Source organism: Lepidochelys olivacea, assembly GCF_965140295.1.
Source record: "Lepidochelys olivacea isolate rLepOli2 genome assembly, chromosome: 3".
In the NCBI taxonomy this organism is placed as follows: domain Eukaryota; kingdom Metazoa; phylum Chordata; order Testudines; family Cheloniidae; genus Lepidochelys; species Lepidochelys olivacea.
In genome coordinates this window covers 66,907,867-66,927,275 of record NC_140413.1, presented here as the reverse complement: position 1 = coordinate 66,927,275, position 19,409 = coordinate 66,907,867, and the positions used below count along the sequence as shown (strand labels likewise).

The 19,409-nt window shown below is 39.6% G+C and overlaps 1 protein-coding gene across 4 annotated transcripts in view; it reads left to right on the top strand.

Annotated features, from left to right (window-relative positions):
- The window catches only part of SNX14 (sorting nexin 14), a 78,671-nt gene that overhangs the window by 28,351 nt on the left and 30,911 nt on the right, over positions 1–19,409 (top strand). For 2 of the 4 annotated variants that reach the window (XM_084623616.1, XM_084623617.1), the window contains exons 9-17: positions 1,110–1,185; positions 2,107–2,151; positions 2,239–2,319; positions 2,480–2,594; positions 3,823–3,978; positions 4,367–4,491; positions 9,763–9,821; positions 11,721–11,747; positions 14,217–14,349. In XM_084623616.1, coding sequence (XP_084479742.1) covers positions 1,110–1,185; positions 2,107–2,151; positions 2,239–2,319; positions 2,480–2,594; positions 3,823–3,978; positions 4,367–4,491; positions 9,763–9,821; positions 11,721–11,747; positions 14,217–14,349 — 817 coding nt within the window. Of the gene's footprint in view, positions 1–1,109; positions 1,186–2,106; positions 2,320–2,479; positions 2,595–3,822; positions 3,979–4,366; positions 4,492–9,762; positions 9,822–11,720; positions 11,748–14,216; positions 14,350–19,409 lie in introns of all 4 variants that reach the window. The other 2 variants (XM_084623618.1, XM_084623615.1) reach the window with 2 other exon arrangements.

The window sequence follows — 19,409 nt, the reverse complement described above, 5'->3', positions numbered from 1 at the left end:
AATTACCAGTGTCTGTCTTAAAGCTAAAATATGATTTTTGCTGTTCTGTAGGAGTCTCCCATTAGCATTAGTGAGATATGCATGCATCGTGAATTTATGTCCAGTTCCTACACAATGTTGATTTTTGAAAACTGAACTGTAGGGGTGGGAGGTGTTGTTGCAAGCTGGTGACTGGGGGTGGGTGGGCAGCTTGATAGGCATCAGTAGCTGTGCTCGCATAGATAGGTGGCAGCACTGAAGTCTGAGTCATCTACATGCAGTTTTGCACCAATTTAACTGAATATGTTGAAAAACCAATTTAGTTAAATCAGTGGAACCCCTTAATGTGGTGCAGTTACCAGTATAAAATTGCTTATCAGTATAGTGAGTTTTGGTAAATGTTCAACTGGTAGCAGGCTGGCCACTAGCTTGTATTTTCTGAGCTCCATGTGTGGCATCAAACTAGGTCTCTCTTGAAAACTGCCCCCTCCCTCCCCCCTTTCTCCAGACTCATACTACATAGACAGGCCTTTACTCTGTAAGTGGTGCTTGGGTGCATCATCGATGTAGAACAGTGGACCACCTGCTTCACAAGCGCCTCATCTTCAGAACATTTGTTTTAGGTTGTCAGTGTACCATGAAAGGATTTATAGGAAGAATATATAGCAGAGCCCAGCTGAAGAAGTTCAGAATCTACATGATCCTTATCTAGACTTCTTTCATTGGCACAATAGAAAACCTATGTTTCAATACTAAAGAAGGAAGATGGGGTAGTCAGCACAGTCTAAGTATTAAAAACAAGTCAACCTGCGTGTTGAGATAAGGACCTGCTTCCAAACACAAGCATGACCCTTTTTAAAAGGGAGTGCTGAGAATTAAGCAATGAGCTGAGTGAAAAGAGATGTATTTGCCCCTTAGTTTCCATGTGCTGAATCAGTTTAGATATCTTGTGATTCTGAGAGTGAATGTGTGGAGTACTGGAATATCTTTAAAATAACATGTTTTTATTAAATAAGGAAAGACATTTTAGTACAAAAATATTAACTTTACATCTCTCATCCCATTACAAATTATGAATGTAATAACGTGAGTTACTATGAAAACGTAATACATATTTTTTTCCCTTTCAGATCCCTGGCATTGCTTATAAGAGAGATCCTGTCTGGTTCTGTTTTCCTACCCTCCATGGACTTCTTAGCTGACCCGGTGAGATTTTGGAGCAGTAGAAATAATTTTTATTTACTCTATCATTGTGTTCCTTTTTGTCCGATGATGAGGTGCTTTGTGGTGAAACAAGTACTTCACATTGGTTTTATCATTGGTGACTGCTTAATGGTTTACAGAAAGAAAAATAACCCCATACCCAATCCTCTTATTTTTTTGGTGAAGCAGTGTTAATTTGGTTTTAGGGATTATTTGGCTACATTAATAAAAGAAAAATACTTAGGCTAGGTCTACAAACTGATTTTTGTATTTGTTAGAGGTATGATTTATTACCAGAATAGTTATACTTACTAAAGCTGTGTATGCAATAAAGGTACTTACAATGGCACATCTTATAACTATATAAATTAATCCACACTAGAGTTGTACCACTTTATCTATACCGGTATAGTTACAATGTTTGTGTGTGGACAAGGCCTTTCTAAAAGCCACTCCCCATAGATGCAAATTTGTTTACTTCTTGCTTATGTAGATACGTGGTACTGCATTTATAAAGATTGGATAGAAAGTCACTTGTCTGGTCTTTGGTTTTCAATTGGAAGAAAATTTCACAACTGTCTGAATACAGCTTGGCTGCAGGCAAAGATTAGGTGAGCTTGTGGAACTGCCTGTAGTCGGCTGTAACTCACCTGACCTGCACTGGCATTAAAATGCCAAACAGCAGGATGGAGAACTTGTGTCTGTGCATGTCTCATTTGGGAAGTTCATTGACTTAAGAATCTGGATGTAGAGATTATTCAGGTGTCAATTTAGAAGTTGTTAGAACCATCTTTTAATTATTCTGCTTATGTTTGCAATTTTAAGATATAAAAATGGTCAGAATCTTGCTAGAAACTTGGATGGCAATGAAATGATTTTCAGACAGATTGGTTTGTTGTCATTTGTTTGGTTTTTTTCCATTAGGATACTGTCAACCATTTGCTTCTCAAATTCATTGATGATAGCCCAGTGAGTACTGACAAAATGAGAACATTTATAATTGATTCACGCATGTCGGTGTCAATCTTAATCAGTAGGTCAACACTCTTTCTACAGCCTGAAAAAGCAACTGAGCCAGCTGCTTCTTTGATTCCATTCCTGCAGAAATTTGCGGACCCTCGCAATAAAAAACCATCTGTAAGTGAAGAAAACTCTCACTATATACAGATTTTGAATAAGTATTGTATGAGCTGTACATATTACCAGTGCTCTTTTCATTGATTCTATTAGAAAAGGTTTATTTTAATGAAAGCTTGAGAAATATACAAACTAACTGCATTTTCCTCTTCATGTTTAGGTCCTGAAGCTGGAATTGAGGGAGATTAGAGAACAGCAAGACCTTTTGTTTCGCTTCATGAACTTTCTGAAACAGGAAGGGGCAGTACATGTGTTGCAGTTTTGTCTGACCGTAGGTAAGATTACCCTAGTATGCTTAAGTGTACTCATTGAACTTAAACAGTGAGTTTAGGTGTTGGTCCGTTAGTGGATTCTGCAATCAAAGACAGCATCTCAAAGCAAAGGACTGAGCTGAGGTTCTGTGTTCAGTTTTTACTTAGATATTTCCTGACATTTTAATGCTGAACTTAACAACATTAATGTTGCTTCATTGTGGGTTTTTTGCATTTAATTGGATTTCTATTTAGTTGAGAAGACTATTTATTTATTTATTAAAATTTTCATTGCGAGTTTAAAAAAATGCACTTGTCAATTATACAATGTAAAGCCTGGGATATCTTGAATTTCTTTTAAAAGAAAACTATTGTAGTTACCATTGCTACAGTCTCTCTAAAAAGATGTACTGCAGACTATGAAAATTCTGTGAGAATCTCAGTTCTAGCTTATGAAAGTTCTGACTTCTGGGTGTGCCTCCCTTTTTTTGCAGAATGTAAAGGAGGTTGAAACTTGTTCAGCAGCTGTGTCCCTTTTGCCATTTCTTATTCAAATTTTGTTACACAGACAGCTTTCTAAGCACTCATTTGAGAATCAAATGGTAGAGAATGGACAATGGCTGTGGTCTGTAAGCAAGATTTTCAGCAAAGAGGCACAACCAGAAGTCTCAACCAGAAGGGAAATAATGAAAATGTTCATAACCCATAGTCTTCCAAAGGAACATTGTGAATTTTACTGTGGAAGGGAATAATTAGTTTTATTGCAGCTCTTATTTTTATGGATCAATTTATATAACTTTAGATTTAAAACATAAGTATTCATACAACTTAAACTGCATTAGAGATTTTGGTGTTATCAGCTTGGTCATAAATTTTAAAACATTTAAGGTTTTATGTATATCCACATCTGCTGGAAAGGTATCTGAGGGTATACACTGGAGTCTGGAGGTGTGATTGCAGCGGGTGTAGGTGTAACCAAGGCAACTAGCAGCCATTCAAGTATGTACCCAGGTTCCTGCACAGACAGAGCTATCCTGTGCTGCCACCTGCGCTACCCTGGATTCACTGCTCTTGTTACTCCAGCTGCTCTTGATCTAGCTAGATCAAAGCTAGCTCAGGTATGCTGCAATCACATGTCCTGAATGCAGTGTAGACATACCCTGATGGCTGATCTGTGTGCCACTTTAAGGTGCCACCATTTATATTAGCTAAGTTTGATCAACACATGCATTTTCTTTTCTTCACCTTCCAGAGGAATTTAATGACAGAATTTTGCAACCAGAATTATCAGATACTGAAAAAATGTCTCTTCATGAAGAGGTGCAGAAAATCTACAAAACCTATTGTTTGGATGAAAGTATTGACAAAATTAGATTTGATCCTTTTATCGTGGAAGAGATTCAAAGAAGTAAGTTTGAGATTGAAAGGAATGATCAAGAATTTATACTGGAATCTATAAAGCATTCTTTCAGACTAAAAAAAAGTCCTAGTCAATTCAAATAATAAATAACTTTAACTTTAAATTTATCATAACCATACAACCTAATTAACAAACCAAAGATGTGTAAGAATACATATACTCCTATCTCTGGAGTTTCCCTGCCTAATGTTCTCTGTGAATGATAATGTATTTAAATCCTGCTTTACAAAGTACTTTAGTATTCCAATATTTTGGCTGCATCCTGCGTGGATTTATACAGACTAATTTGAGACTGCGACCTGTAAAAATCAGAAAAACTTTATGAACAACAATGGCACATCCAATTAATATTCACAGCAGGATTTTTTTTCTGCAGTTGCTGAAGGTGAATATGTAGATGTTGTGAAACTTCAAACTATGCGATGCCTTTTTGAAGCATATGAACATGTTCTTTCCCTCTTAGAGAATGTCTTTACCCCTATGTTCTGTCACAGTGATGAGGTAAGCATGAAAGACTTGAAGTCTTGCCTTTAAGCACAGTTGTTTCTTTTTTAAAATGGCAATGTAAATGTGACAGCTTAAACAATAGTTTTGCTCCTTGTATGTATTCAAAATTTTATCTATTTAACTGGTAAAAATAGGTGCTTTTATTATCAGGGTAGAGCCAATATAACTGAGGCCTGGTCTACGCTACAAAGTTATGTCGATGTAAGCTGCCTTGTGTTGACCTAGTTTTGTGTTTCTATATTTAAATATGTCTCACCCTGATGTAAATTTCCCATTAGGCCAACATAATAACACTGCCTCCCGGAGCAGAATTGAGCAAAGGTCAATGTACAGAGGTTGATGCAGCACGTGTGTAGATGCTGCATTACCTAGATCGATCCTAACAGCCCTCCAGCAGCTGTTCCACAGTGCCTCACATTGACTGCTGTGGTCACCGTTATGAACTCCACTACCCACAGGTCACCAGGACCAGACGCTCCCCCCTCCTTGTTTAAAACCCCATGAATTTTTGGAACTCCTTTTCCTGACTGTCCGGCTTGGCAATCACATTTAGCAACTCTCCATATTGAGTGTAACTGCCCAGTTGACCATGTCAGCTGCACGCTCCAGACGTGCTCCTCTCTGGAGTGGACAGAAGATATTGGCTCTCTTGGGCCTGTAGGGACAAAAGGCTGTGCTGGCACAGCTCTGAACCAGCCATAGAAGCATGGACATCTCTGAGCAGATGGCTCGAGGGATGCAGGAGGAGGGTATGACAAGGACCAGCAGCCGTGCTATCTGAAAACCAAGGAGCTGTGGCAGACATACCAGAAGGCCAGGGAGGCCAACAATCAATCTGGTGCCAAGCCACAGACCTGCTGCTTTTACAAAGAACTGCATGCCATATATGGCGGAGACCCCACTACCACCTAGCACAAAACTCTCAATACGTTCGGGGAACCCAAGTCCCAGGCCTCGGCCATGAACAGCGAGGAGGAGGAGGAGGTGGGACAGGTGACTGGGGGATCCACCGCAGTCCTGCCATTTTAGCATGGGCAAACCTGATGCAAGGGAAGGAACCTCAGGTAAGTGTGTGTTTTTTTTTTTTCATTTTTTCATTACAGAAATGCCACCCCCATTTTCCCCCTCTGCTCCTCCGACCCCCCCGTAGAATAGGAGGACATGGCTTTTGACTTTTGATTAATTTACTTGTGCTAGAAGAGGTAACGGAACAACCAAGAGAGGTAGAGTTGCTATCTGCTTTTTATTTCTCGCTAGAGTTAGGCAGGGGGGACCAAGTGGGACAGTTTGTTTATATATGTAGGGATGTTCCTTGAATCCTCTTGAGAGGTCTCAGTGAAACTTTCATGGAGGTACTCTGCAGTCCTCTGCTTAAGGTTTCTAGGGAGTGACTGCCTTATTTCTTCTTCTGCAATAGGATACTTTCCCATGCCAGTTAGCAATAACTTTGCATTACACCATTGCAGTACATAGGCTAGTTGCATACGGGCCCAGGCAGCTTCGGGACGCTAGCAGCAACTGTGCTCTTTCTCCCTTTTTACCCTCAGGAGTGAGATATCGGCTAAAATCACCAATGCCTGTGGAAAATGTTGCCAGCATTCAGTGCCAATGCCCTATGCTACTAGGTTCATGCAACCAAGCAATTCCCTCCTCATTTCCCTCATCCCCAGCTGGCCATACTCACAGTGGCTGATGCTGTGACTGGTGCCATGCACAAGCAATCGCAAACAAAAGTGAGAATGAGCATGTAGTGCTTAAAACTTTAGGAGAGCAAGGGGAGTGATTTCTGCAGGTTTGCTTCCTGTAGTAAATATACTGACAATGGTATCTCTGTTTTACTTCTGCAGGTGCTGCTGTTGCAGCCTTGAGGGACTCCACCTCCATACCTGCAGAACATCTGACCAAAATAAGGAGGAGAAGGGACTTGGGGTGGTATGATGGAATGCGCAGGTGTATTCACAACCTACACACTACTGTAATAATCTTTGTGCAAAATATGCCTTGTAAGATATCATTTAAAAGCTAATAACTCACAGGTCAGTCTTATCATGGTAAAATATATCTAGTAACATTGTATGTGAAGTTATAAAATTCCCCTGTATAACGTTGTTAGCTCCCAGGGAGAAGTTGTCAAACAGGGCTGTCTTGAGCAAAAGAAAATGTGTTTGCCTTGATTTGCATTTAAGCAGTAAATGCAGTCATCAAACAGAAAGGGAGGAAACAAAAGGAAACCTGCATCTGAACATAAACAGGTGAAAGAACCCAGCAGGAAGCCTCCTTCCACACCAGACATGCTGTCTCCTTATGGTCAGCTGGAAATGCCTTTCAAAAGAGGGACTGAAACTATAAAAAGAGGGTCAAAGACCCCAAGTGACCTCTCTCTCCCTGGCCATCTCCCTCTTTCTACCTGAGAAGACCAGAGAAACAGCTGCTGGACTTTGAGGAATGGGTCCTGACCTGAAAAGTTCGGTCAGTAATGCTGCTAGAAGGATGTGGTAAGGACTCTACTTTGAATCAAGTATAGTTTAAGGTAGGCACTAGGAAGCAGTTTATCTTTGTTTTTCTTGTAACCATTTCTAACTTTTATGCGTCGTTGTGCTCACGTAAAATCTCTTTGTAGTTAAATAAACTTGTTTTTTTCTTTCATTGAAACTGATAGTGTGTTTAAGTTAAGTTGTTGGGCAACTCCATTTAAGATGGTAAATTATTGTGTTTTGTTCCCTTAAAGGGACAACAGATCTAATATCTCTGGACAGTCCAGAACATACATTTTTGGGAGAAAGTCTGGGACTGGGAGTGTGTTGGGGTCACCCTGCAGAAGTGTAACCCAAGTGTGGCTGGCGGGTTGCAGTTACACATAGACACTCAGGGTCTGACTTGCTTGCTGGAGGGCTTTTTGTGAGCGGCCCAGGTGGGAGCTACTATAGCAAAGCATTTTAAGGCACCCAAGGTTGCAGAGCCAAGGTGACACAGCCCCTCACTGGAATGGACTGCACACTGGTATGTAACAGACATGTTCAATGATATCCTACATTGGACTATGAGTACAAGGCTTGGAGGATGAACACTGGGGACAGCTTGGAGAAGGAGAAAGTAGAGAGGAGATAGGTACAGGAAAAGAAGAGGGAGATGCTCCAGGACATAATGGGGCTTTTAAGGCAGCAAATACAGATGCTGCAGTCTCTGGTGTACCCAGGCTTGCCTTCCTCTGCAACCCACTGAGAACTCCATATCAGGATCTCCCTGTACCCTCCTCTCAACACTCCATGTGGCATCAGAGGTCACTACACTACCCTTACCACTACCTTGGGAGACATTAAAGACAATCACGGCTTCGTGTACACTGACCTCTGAAAACCAAGGTTGGCATAGGAATAGCTGAAAAGGACATAAATGTTCTGTCTGCTTCTTAAGTTTTGTTCTCTTAAGTATTAGTAAATTTTTAAAATATATTTGTTTTAAAATTTCACGATTTCTTTTTTACAGTGAATTCAGTTGCAAACTAATAGAACTATTTTGTAACATCTGCTACCGAGTGCTTAGCAGGTCTGAAAGTAATCAATTACCTCTTACTAACAGTGTGACACAACTCATAGGATAAGATGCAAACAAAATTAATAGACATATTGACAATGTTATATTCCTAAACATACAGCATTCACCACACAATTCCTAACAGCCCACAAAAGAGCAGGGCCAGGTAAGGTCGGCACATGGATTCAGGAATATTGCCTTGTGCACCCAAAAGTTCTGCAACCACTGCTTGTCCTCCCAAGCCTGCATTACGATGCAATCCTATCAGTCAGTGATCGTTTCTTGGGCCAAGAAGTTGTGCTCCACCATCTGCAGCTACTTTGTGAATGCCACCAACCTTGAATTGGTTCTCACTATCTCCTACAGCAGTCTGGCCTCCAAGAAATCCCTGTTCCCCACTGATTCGGTTCTTCTTGCAGCTCTGCAAATAGTTCATGATCGTGTGCTCTGTGTTTCCAACACCCATGGCAGTGCAGAGCTGTGTAGGCTTCATGCTTCTGTCAGACGGTGGTCAGCGAGGAGGGCTGTGCGGGTTTTGTGGGATTTTGAAAAAAAGGTGCAAAATTATGGTTTACAGTTGACATTATGGGAGGAGACAGTTGCACACTGCGAAATTGACCTCAAGCTACTCGTCACCCCGTGCAACTTGTTTTGGCCCCACCATGCACTGCCAAAACTTCCAAAAGACAGAGCACTGCAATCTGGTGGGTTTCACGCTGGGATACCTGCCCATGGCGCACCTCACCATGCATCAATGCAAGCACTCGTTTTGAGTACACGTAGCGCCAATGCAAGGAGCCAAGTGTGCAGTCGCACAAGTGATGTACTAACAGTGACAGCTTTATGATGATATAACTTGCATCGACATAAGTTTGTGGAGTAGAAGTGGCCTCCTAAAGGGAGCTAGGTTCTTAGTGGCTTTCACATCAACAGAACTGTTAATTAGTTCCAGTTCCAGAATTTTTGATGGTGCAAGAGCCTGAAAGAATAAAACTTCCTTTTCAGTTATTATGTTGAGTTTGCAGCACTTACTTTTCTTTTAGAAAAAGGCTTTTTTCTACTTTTATAGTTTCAATTTCTGTCTAGAAGTAATGGACATATAATACATGTGGAACACCATGAATGTTCTTCTTAATTGTTTTTCAGACTACAACAGCACTTCAGGACTCGTATCCGTTTTACACTAAAAAGTTAGGTTGACCTAGCTACGTTGCTCAGGGGTGTGAAAAATCTCTCAAGCCATGTAGTTAAGCTGACAACCTCCAATGTAGGTCTTCCATTGACCTAGCTACTGCCTCTCGGTGAAGTGGCTTAATTACAGTGATGGAAGAACCCCTCCCATCGCTATAGTGATTGTCTACACGGAAGCACTATATATAGCATCACTGCTGCAGCTGTGGTGCTGCAATATTTCTAGTGAAGACCTAGTTTTAGTAGAAAGCCTGCCCCTCCATGCCTGTAAGGCTGCCCTTGGGAAAGCATAAATTATGTTGTAAGTTCCTTAGAACTGACCATTTAAAGTGGTCTTATGTGAAATACAATATCTCAACTGCAGAGACTTGTATAGTGTTTCTAATATACTTGTATTAAATCCTCAACAGCTGTGAAGTTAGAAGCAAGAAACATAATTAATTATTAATATTTACAACTGTAAACTACTAGTAAAGAGAGAGGAAAAAAATAGAAAACTTGAAGCCAACACTTACGTGCATATTAACTGTTCTATTTTAGTATTTCAGGCAGCTCTTAAGAGGAGCTGAATCCCCAACACGCAATTCAAAGTTTAACAGGTAGGTGTGTTAAACCTTTTAATACGTTTTTGCAGTTGAAAGTTTTAAAAATGTTTGTTTATATGATTGAATCTTCTGCCAAATATACAGTACTGTTCAATGTTAACTTATTTAGATTTCTAAACTTAGTTTTAGATTTGTAGATTACTTACAGGAGCAGCAAGTAATATGTGAAGCGGTACTTCACTTAGTGTTTTTATTGCTTTTTTATTTTAAAAAATGGTATGAGATTCAGACTTACAATCCTTTTTTTGAAATGTCAGAGTGAAAAACCCCTTCAAACTAAGGACCTGTCCAATAACATTAAGATAATATGGCAATAGTGAGTTATACAGAACACATTGGAGAAAGCAAAATAGAAAGAGTTGACTCTAGTGTTTGATTTCCACGTTGAATCACTTTTTCCAGTAACGTAGAAAACAGCCATGTGAGATGTTTCATTTTACAAATCAGCTCAATAGGATCCTGTGAGAACTGTAACAATTTCTCCCGCTAATATTTAATGGTTATAACAAACACATTTAAGCTCTGAATCTGATTTCTTTAAGATACCCTTGATCTTGGAGTTTGGGAAGAAAAAATTAAAATCTTTTCAATTCTGAATTTGCTTCCAAGATGGCAGAGTTTTAAAAAAAACAAAAACCATACAGTATACCCAGATTTCCAAACCTCTGGATGTACCTGCTTTATCCTGTGTGGCAGAGGGATACAGAAAAATATATAAAAAATAGACATGCTAGCTTTTGATGTATCAGAAACACAACAAAATACAGTACCGATTTGCCAAGTGGAGGCCAAAAATGGTGGCCAGTATCATTGTCAAGTTGTGCTGTGTACTATTTATACTTCAGTGTTAGGTTCCATTCGGCTGAACATAATTCAGGTTTCACAAGTAACATGACCAATGTTACCTCTAATTTTTGACAGGCCGTATGCGCAAAAAATTTCTTCTGTGCAAATTTTTGTGTGCACGGTGTTTTGCCGTGTGTGCAGGGTTTAGGATCTGTGTGCGTGCGCACACGGGCACAGCTTAGAAGGAACAGTGAACATGACTAAAGAACAGTCTGAGACCTTGTAGAATGAGTTGGTGGTTTTTAAAACACTGTTAGAAGTGTAGGAAGTTTGATCTCAGTCTTTTTTTCCCCCTTCCTTTACTCTATCCAGTATGTGGGGGCTCCCGTGTATCAGAACCAATAACTTCTCTTTAAGAACATTGTTTATTATTGGTTTTAGCATGAATTTGTTTTAGTTCATCCACAAGTTATTGTGCTTGGTGCAGGAATTACTGGGAAAATGTTACAGCCCATATTATGCAAAAGGTCAGACTAGATAATTAAATGGTCTCTTCAGTCCTTAAAATCTATGAATCAACATAAAAAGCCCTTTGCATCTTTAAAGTTCTTTACAAACTGTTTTATTCATTTATAAAATGTCTATAAATATTTCCCAGAAAACATTTTTTCTTTAAAGACTCCATCAAGCAGGGTAAATTCCTGTATGAATCAAACCTGAATTACAGCCTAAGGTTCTGAATTTTCAAGCATTTATGCACATGGTTAACTTTAGGAATGAGGGTAGTCCCTTTAAGCTGGAATTACTTAAATGCTTAACGTCTACAACACACTTAAATGTTTTCAGGATTGAGGTCTAAAAATTAAATGCAACTATCCCAGCCAAATGCATGTGTATTGATCTCTGGTAAATTTTGGATATTTACATGCTATTTTGAGAATATTTGTCTGGAGATTGGTAGAGACCTTTATAAATACAACAGCAGTCATGCTAATTGCAATGAAAGTTCTAGGCTGTTTAGTGTTGCTTGAAATAAATCTGTCTCTGTCTTTGGGAGTCTCTCTCCTTCTGGGCTTGTGGGGTAATTTCTTGTACCTGTTGTTGCAGAGGTAGCCTGAGTTTGGATGACTTTCGGTAAGTCAAGATAATATGCCATAATTGTTGCCTGTTAATGTTAAATTGCATCTATCATGACTGCATCGTACTGCCTTTTTAACAGACATTAACTGTTTCATTTTTAAACACATGCAAACTCTTTTTGGGCTAAATTCATTTGAAACGGCAAACTAACTGCATGTTCATTCTCTAAGTTTTTAGCAAACAGTGGTTTTGGTCTTGGTTTAATGACTATTTCTCATACACACAAATATTAAAATATACAAAATATAATCTTCCTGGCCTTTACCTATTTTGTTCTCTCATATTAACTTAGCATATTAGTTGTATGTCTCAAAGTTTTATTGCTGATAGGGTGCTGGTTATTTTGTAGACTTTATTCAAAGTTTTTTCCTTGCTCCTTGTCACATGCTTCCAGAGCCTATCACTTAAAAAAAAAAAAAGGGGGGGGGGAGGGGGAGAGAAGGAGAGAAAAGAAAATTGTGCCTTCCTTGGCATTAGAATATCAGGCAGCTTCTTCCTCCACTTTATCTGCACCCAACAGGGAGTCACTGAGAGCACAGGACAGACAGGCTCTGTGCTCTTAGTCATGACGCCCAGCTCCCCTTGGGCCTGTAGCAGCCCTGGGCTAGGTCATGCTCAGCGCTGATGGAATCTTCAGAGATTCTAGCTATGAAACTCTAACAAGTCTCTGCTGAGTAGTACAATCCATGATTGGTGAAGACTTACAATTGGGCCAGATTTTCTCAGGGACAGCAAAAGTCACATTCCTGACACAAACCTTATGGCAAACATCAAGTTCCTGTTCCAAAGCATGGGGTGTTAGAGTTTCTCAATTATTTTAACATTGGCAAAACAATGCATTTTCCTCTAGCCTCGTTCTTGGAAATGGCAGAACGGTTTTGGCTGTTTTCTTCCACAAAATTCAGCCTGAGGCAGACGCCTATCTGAAAAAACTCAGTACAAATGGTTAAACTTTGGCAAAATTATAAGCACCTGAAAACAGGGTCTTATAATAGGAAGTGTAAGACATGTAATAATAGGGGGCGCTACGAGCACCATCTATAAAAATAAGTATGTGTTTGGGCCTGTCTTTAGGTAGGAGATGACAGTGAATTAGACTTTGGAGAGCGAAATGGGCTTGGGAGAACAAAGAACTGATTATAACAATTGAATTTTAAAATTCAATATACAGAAAAAATTGAGTAGAGTTATAAGCAGGTAAGATTGAAAACAAACATTCAAGTCCCCTTTTAACAAAAAAGTCCTCAGAGTCAACTGGTGATGTCACTGCAGCTCTTAAGGCAATAAAGACACTTCACCTGCTCTGCCCACTGTTCTGCTTTCCTGATGGATTTTTAAAGAATCTTTGTAACTATTACTAAAAATTTTCATATAATTAGAAAATAAACATTGAATAGTTTTTAGTTTTTTTAAAATGTTCATTACTCCTTTGAATGCCAAATGAGCTATCCACTTTTTTCACAATTTTCAGTTTTACAGTTCACCTAGCAGATTTGTAACAAGCTTTATGAAAACTTCAGATAACTATATTCATTAGGAATATGTACCCTCCTGCCCCAATAGGGTTTTTTCAGACTATTAATTTGTACATTTCTAGTACAAGAAATAAGTTTTCTTTTTCAGGTCTGATGTAAGGGCAGTATATATGGCGTGCATGCATTTATGTGCTGTAACATGTGGCTACAATGAAGACTGCAGGCTTCATGCGTAATGCCTCTGCCCTTTTTACTTGAACTTGCGGCTTTTGGATACTCTTTATCATAAGTAGTTCTAGCTCTGAACAAGACTTAAATTTGCATTAAGCCTTCATCTCTAGGGCAAATTGCCTTCTTGAGCTAGGAGTCTTCATCTGTTTCTGTTTTCCTTCATGTTTTGTAAGTTCTGACCCTCCTGTCTGGCTTTCTGCCTACTCTCCCTGCTGCTTTGAAGTAAGTCACAGTCCATCTTGCATCACATGCGTCTGTATAAATGTTTTGATGTTTATAAAGAAAATAAACAGTGTGTTTAAATGTGCTGTACTTGACAAATATGGATGAACGCTCTGATGCCAGAAACTGTTGTGTTGCTACAATCACTCGCTGAAAAGGTCATTGTCAGTCCTTGCAATCTTTTACTAAAACACATTGTATTAGGAAGTTAGTGTTATGAAAATAGATTGTTGTGTGTTTCATTCCAAAGTAATGCTGTAATAAGAACATCAGTGTTAGTTTATAGCTGAAATTTTAGTCCATGTCCTAAATGCTCTTTTTTTTTCTTCCTCCCTAGCAGATGTATTTTACTGATACATTTTAAATTGTTCTGTAATATGCAATACAGCCAGTGAATCTGTAATACTAAAAAGTGTAAACCTACACATCAGTTCCATACTTCATACAATTGCTCACTCTTATCTCTAAATTATATTCAGTGGCTAGTACTACAATTTGCCCTATGCTGTGAATTTTGTTTTTGTATAATCCTTAGGGCCACACAGAAAAGAGGAGAATCATTTGCAATCAGCAGATTAGGCAGCAAAATTAGAGGAGTATTCAAGAGCAACACAATGGAAGGAGCTGTGCTACCTAACTATGGTTTAACTGAAGGAGAGGATGATTTTGTGAGTAGAAATTTTACATTTTTCCTAAATCACAGGGCTGTTGGTTTTCCAGAATCTTTAAATACTTTCAGCTTCTGTCCCTTCTTTTCCTTTCCTTTTTATATTATAGGCTATTCCACCGTGCCATCCTAGGGGTCACAGCATTTTTCCAGTTTCCTTGTTCTCTTAGTACTACTAAGTTATTTACTCAGTGAGCACAAGATTTGGGCATCTCCCCAGTTCGGGTAATTCCAAGAGTTAATTGCTGGGGTAAAGAGAAGTATTAGAAAGTAATGTTCTCTTTACGAAAGTAATCTTTGTCAAGTAGTGTCATGACCAACTGTTACTTTTCAGTCTAGTAAATATTTGCAGTAAAGTCCTGGGGTCTTTCATACCTCAGTCCTTTCTTTGTCATAGGGCTATCGTGATTCAGGGCCAAATCTTTAGTAATTATTTGAATAATATCTCTCACAATACTGCTTTTATACTAATGGCTGAAAATATTTTTCTGGTTGCATAATTGATACATAAGCAAGTATCACTTAAAATGTACAAAACTGTGTTTTGCTCCATAAGTCTCATTCTCATGAATTTTTGAAGTAGAGTATCTTTTAGTAGCATTTCAGAGGAAACCATTGCGGGGGGGTTTGTTGGGGTGTGTGTGTGTTTATAATATTTTCCATTCCAGCTCTTGGTGATAGGCGGTGGTAGAAGCAACCTGTGATAAAGCTATAGGAACTGGATGTCTGAAAAATTGGCATAGCTGCCTTTAAGCTATGTTCCTGAAGGCCAAGTGTATGTCTGACCTTATGCTGGAGAGAGGAGATCACGGATTTGGGTGGGGTACAACGCTATATTGCGGTTAAAGGATGGATGTTTGAGGGAACCACACTGTTTTCTCTGTACACATGGGCAAAATGGAACATTGCCTGTAAGGCTTAAGAGCATTAAGACTACTTCCAATTTTTTTCTTTATTTCTTTTGTGGAACCATCTGCTTTGTGGGGTGACATATTAAATCACGGAAAATTTCAAAATACAGTATTAGACTGACTTCAGCTCAGATGGTGGGACCACGTACTCTGCTGTTTCTTGACTAGAAGGCAATTCACTTTTCTTGTATTTTAAAAGAAGAACCTTAGTTTCGATTTATTGCAGAAATCCCAGTTCTAGGTGGAACTGAGCTAATTGGGTTTTCCATAGTTTTTATATTTGATTACATTTTTCAAACTTTTACTGTTAGATGATGGAAATTTGGTTTAGTGATCATGGCTAATATGGAGCAGATAGGACACTGCCTAAATTGTAAATTGTCACAAGTTCCTTAAAAAGACAGATACAGTGACACAATAAGATACACAAGATACAATAAGAGAAATCATTAAAAATCTCTGAACCCTGGTGTCCCTACAGCTGTTCTTCAGAGGGAAATAAATTGAAATAATGTGTTAATATGTATATTCTGCACTCACACTGCCTTCATTTCCCTGATCCTAGATGAGCTGTTTACACTGGAGTAACCATGTGGGTCCATAACTCATGCTTGCCACAGCTATTTTGCCAGGCTTCTCTTGCAACTAGATTTTTTCTTGTACACCAAACAGCAACAGCAGTGACTGAATAGCAAACTGGCTGTCAGGAGGTTGATGCCCTGGTATCCATGGCACAGATGTAGGCAAGGAAATATGAGGACGGTGTGGGAAATGAGGGAAATTAAGTTGGTCACAAACTGCCTGATAGTCATGAATTTTTAATTATTTAAATTTATTTCTGTGATGATTTCTCCTGAATTTATGGAAATACATTGGTTTTTAAGTCATGTGAATTTGAGACTTTCTATGGCACTTATAACTATTCCACTGTACATTACATTTAATCAACTTTGTGCTATGTTCTTTGATGCTGTGCTGGTCCATTTTCCACTACTGGAAAATTAAAAATATAAAAGGTTTACATGAATTTGAATCTTTCATCTCCCCTCCCCCCCATAGCTCCTCCCCACCCAACTTGTATCCAAAATGGTAAAAACAGAATAATTGATTTTGGAATCTGTATGTTTCCCCTTTTTCTTAAAGGATCCACAAGGTATAGGATAGCTCTTCAGACTATCATATCTTCAAATGAGCAGTGTTGCTTTGCTGTCTTGTAGAGTTTAGGTCTTGTGATGTCACTCATCATTGGACTGTAGTGTAATGCTCCCGAGGAAGGGGCAGAAAACAGATTGTCCAGTATCCTGCTCTTAAAGGATTAATTCTCATCCTACTAGGCTGAAATAAAGCAAGAGTGTATTTTTTCTCTTCTAATTTTTCAGCTATCCAAGAAAAGCAGAATTGTATTTGAATTTTTCATTCCTCAGTAATCAACTCTTTTTAAGTTTGATTTTTTGGAAAAACTATAGATTCGTTAAAGAGTCTAACATCTTAGGTACAATGAGAGAGATCATAACAGAAATGTATAAAGAACTTTAAACACAATCTCATATTTATTGAAATAAATAGCTCCACATACTTATGTTACACTTCAGTCTTTTTTTAATTGAAAGACAAAGTTACAAAAAAAACTATTAATATACAACTTCAGTCTGTTATTGAGTTCTAGAAATGGATGGTTGAGATGATGTAAGGGATTATGCTCTATAGCAAAGGCTGTTCATGTTGGAAATAATTTGAGTGAGTTGCCAGTTACAGGGCTTTTGTGGGCAAAATGACCTGAAGCTAATTTTAGTGAAACTTGATAAGCTTGCTTGTAAAATCTTTATGGATAGTTGACTGATGCCACTTATGCCAAAGCAATATTATTTTTGCTGATAACAGAAATGCATAACTTGTATTTCTCTTTGAGTGCTTGCTCACCTCCATTCCATGTTAGGTGTGCGTGAGCTACGTGCACTGTTGCTGGAGATTTTTCTCTCAGGGGTATCCGTTGGGCTGGCTTTAGCGCCCTCTGGTGCCATGCGCTAATATTAGGAGCCCGGCCAGCCCCGTGCCCTCTCAGTTCCTTCTTACCACCCGTGACGGTCGTTGAAACAGCTTCTGTTGCTTCAGCAATGTGATCATTTAGTGTGTTTTTTCCCTGTTAATCTGCATGTCCATGAACTCTGAGCCCACCTCCTCGGGTACCGCTTGTGAGTCACCTAACATGAAATGGACATGAGCAAGCACTCGAAGCAGGAAAAATGGTTACTAACCTTTCCATGACTGTTGTTCTTGGAGATGTGTTGCTGATGTTCATTCCATGACCCGCCCTCCTGCCCTTCTGTCGGAGTTAGCTGGCAAGAAGGAACTGGGAGGGTATGGGGCCAGTCGGATCCCTTATACCAGCGCATGAGCGGGCCCTAGAGCTTGCCTGAAGGATGCCACTGGGAAAAATGGTTCTACTTAACCTCCAAGGATAGGACAAGAAGCAATGGGCTTAAATTGCAGCAAAGACAGCTTAGGCTGGACATTAGGAAAAACTTCCTAACTGTCAGCGTGGTTAAACACTGCAATAAATTGCCTAGGGAGGTTGTGGAATCTTCATCGATGGAGATTTTTAAGAACAGGTTAGACAAACACCTGTCGGGGATGGTCTAAATTATACTTAGTCCTGCCATGAGTTCATGGGACTGGACTAGATGACCTCTCGAAGTCCATTCCAGTTCTATGATCTTGAAGAATAAGTTACAGAAAGATTAGTAACAGGTTTTTTTTTCTGATTACTCTTACTTAGCTCTTACCTGTTTATATCTAGAATTACTTTTGTAATAGGTGTAGAATAAAATAGATCATTATCTGAAGTGACGACTTTAAACATGGGCAAAAGTGCAACAGAGTGGTGAAATTTGGTATTCTAGGTATAGTGTGCAAAATCCTTTCTCTACCTCCTCCCACCACCTAACAAAATGTAAAACAAACCAACTTTGCAGGCATGTAAGGACTAAAAGACAGTGGAACAAGTGTGCTCCTACTGTGCATGGCAGGGCCTGAAATATTGTTTTCCATTTACTCAGTGTCTACCACCAGTTGTAGCTGCAGGGTCTGATTAAGGCTTCATACTGGAGACCTTTTGTAGGGGTTAAAAATTGTTGCTTCTCAAAAGATTGAAATGCACCTTGCCTCTCACTCACTCAAAAGTTCTATGGTTGATTGCTGGTGGGCCTTCAACTGGTTCAGATTACCCTATAGTTTATAGGGGATAAACACTGTTAGAGGTCCACTCAGTTCAGGCTCAGATGATTGAGTGCTTTGATAGAAGCAACATGCTGGCAGAAATGGTCCCTCAGATGAACCTCCATAGCTCATCAATTGAGAGAGGGCTCCCACTGCTTCAGCTCCACAGATCATCTAGCTGTGGATTGCCAGCTGAGACTGTTCTTTGCTCCTCACATTATTTCCTCAACACTAGGTGACACACCATAATGCCCTATAGTTTTGCACTACCTCAGCCAGTGCACCACTGAAAGTCTGCCAGCTGTAAATCCTGCCCTGAGGCACATAGATGGTAGATCCTGCCCTGATGCACATAGATGCAAGACACCTCTGACTCACCAGATGGAACTGAAGTAGGAAGAGCATCACTGGTAAATGGGCTCCTCCCAGCCCTTCAGCTATCAGCTCCCTTATTGGTGCCTCCTTTTAGGGACAGGGGGAAGTTGGCAGCTATGAGGTCATGAAGAATGCAGTAATCAGTTCTGCTGCAGTTCTAGCTGGTGAACTACATGGTTCATCAGAGCAAGATTTGTAACTGGCAAACAATGAGTGGTTCACTGGCTCAATTGCAGAGCTGGAGGTTACATATATGTGCCATTATTGCTGGGAAAGAACATGACCAGAATGACAGCCCACATGGTAATCAGTTAGGGCAGCCCTAGCTAGGTGCAAGGGCAAATCTTAAACTAATCAAAGATGACTGGAATGATGTACTCAGTTATTTACATAAGAACGGCCATACTGGGTCAGACCAAAGGTCCTCTAGCTCCGTAATCCTGTCTTCCAACAGTGGCCAATGCCAGGTGCCCCAGAGGGAATGAACGGAACAGGTAATCATCAAGTGATCCATTCCCTGTCTCCCATTCCCAGCTTCTATTTGTGCTTCATTCACTGC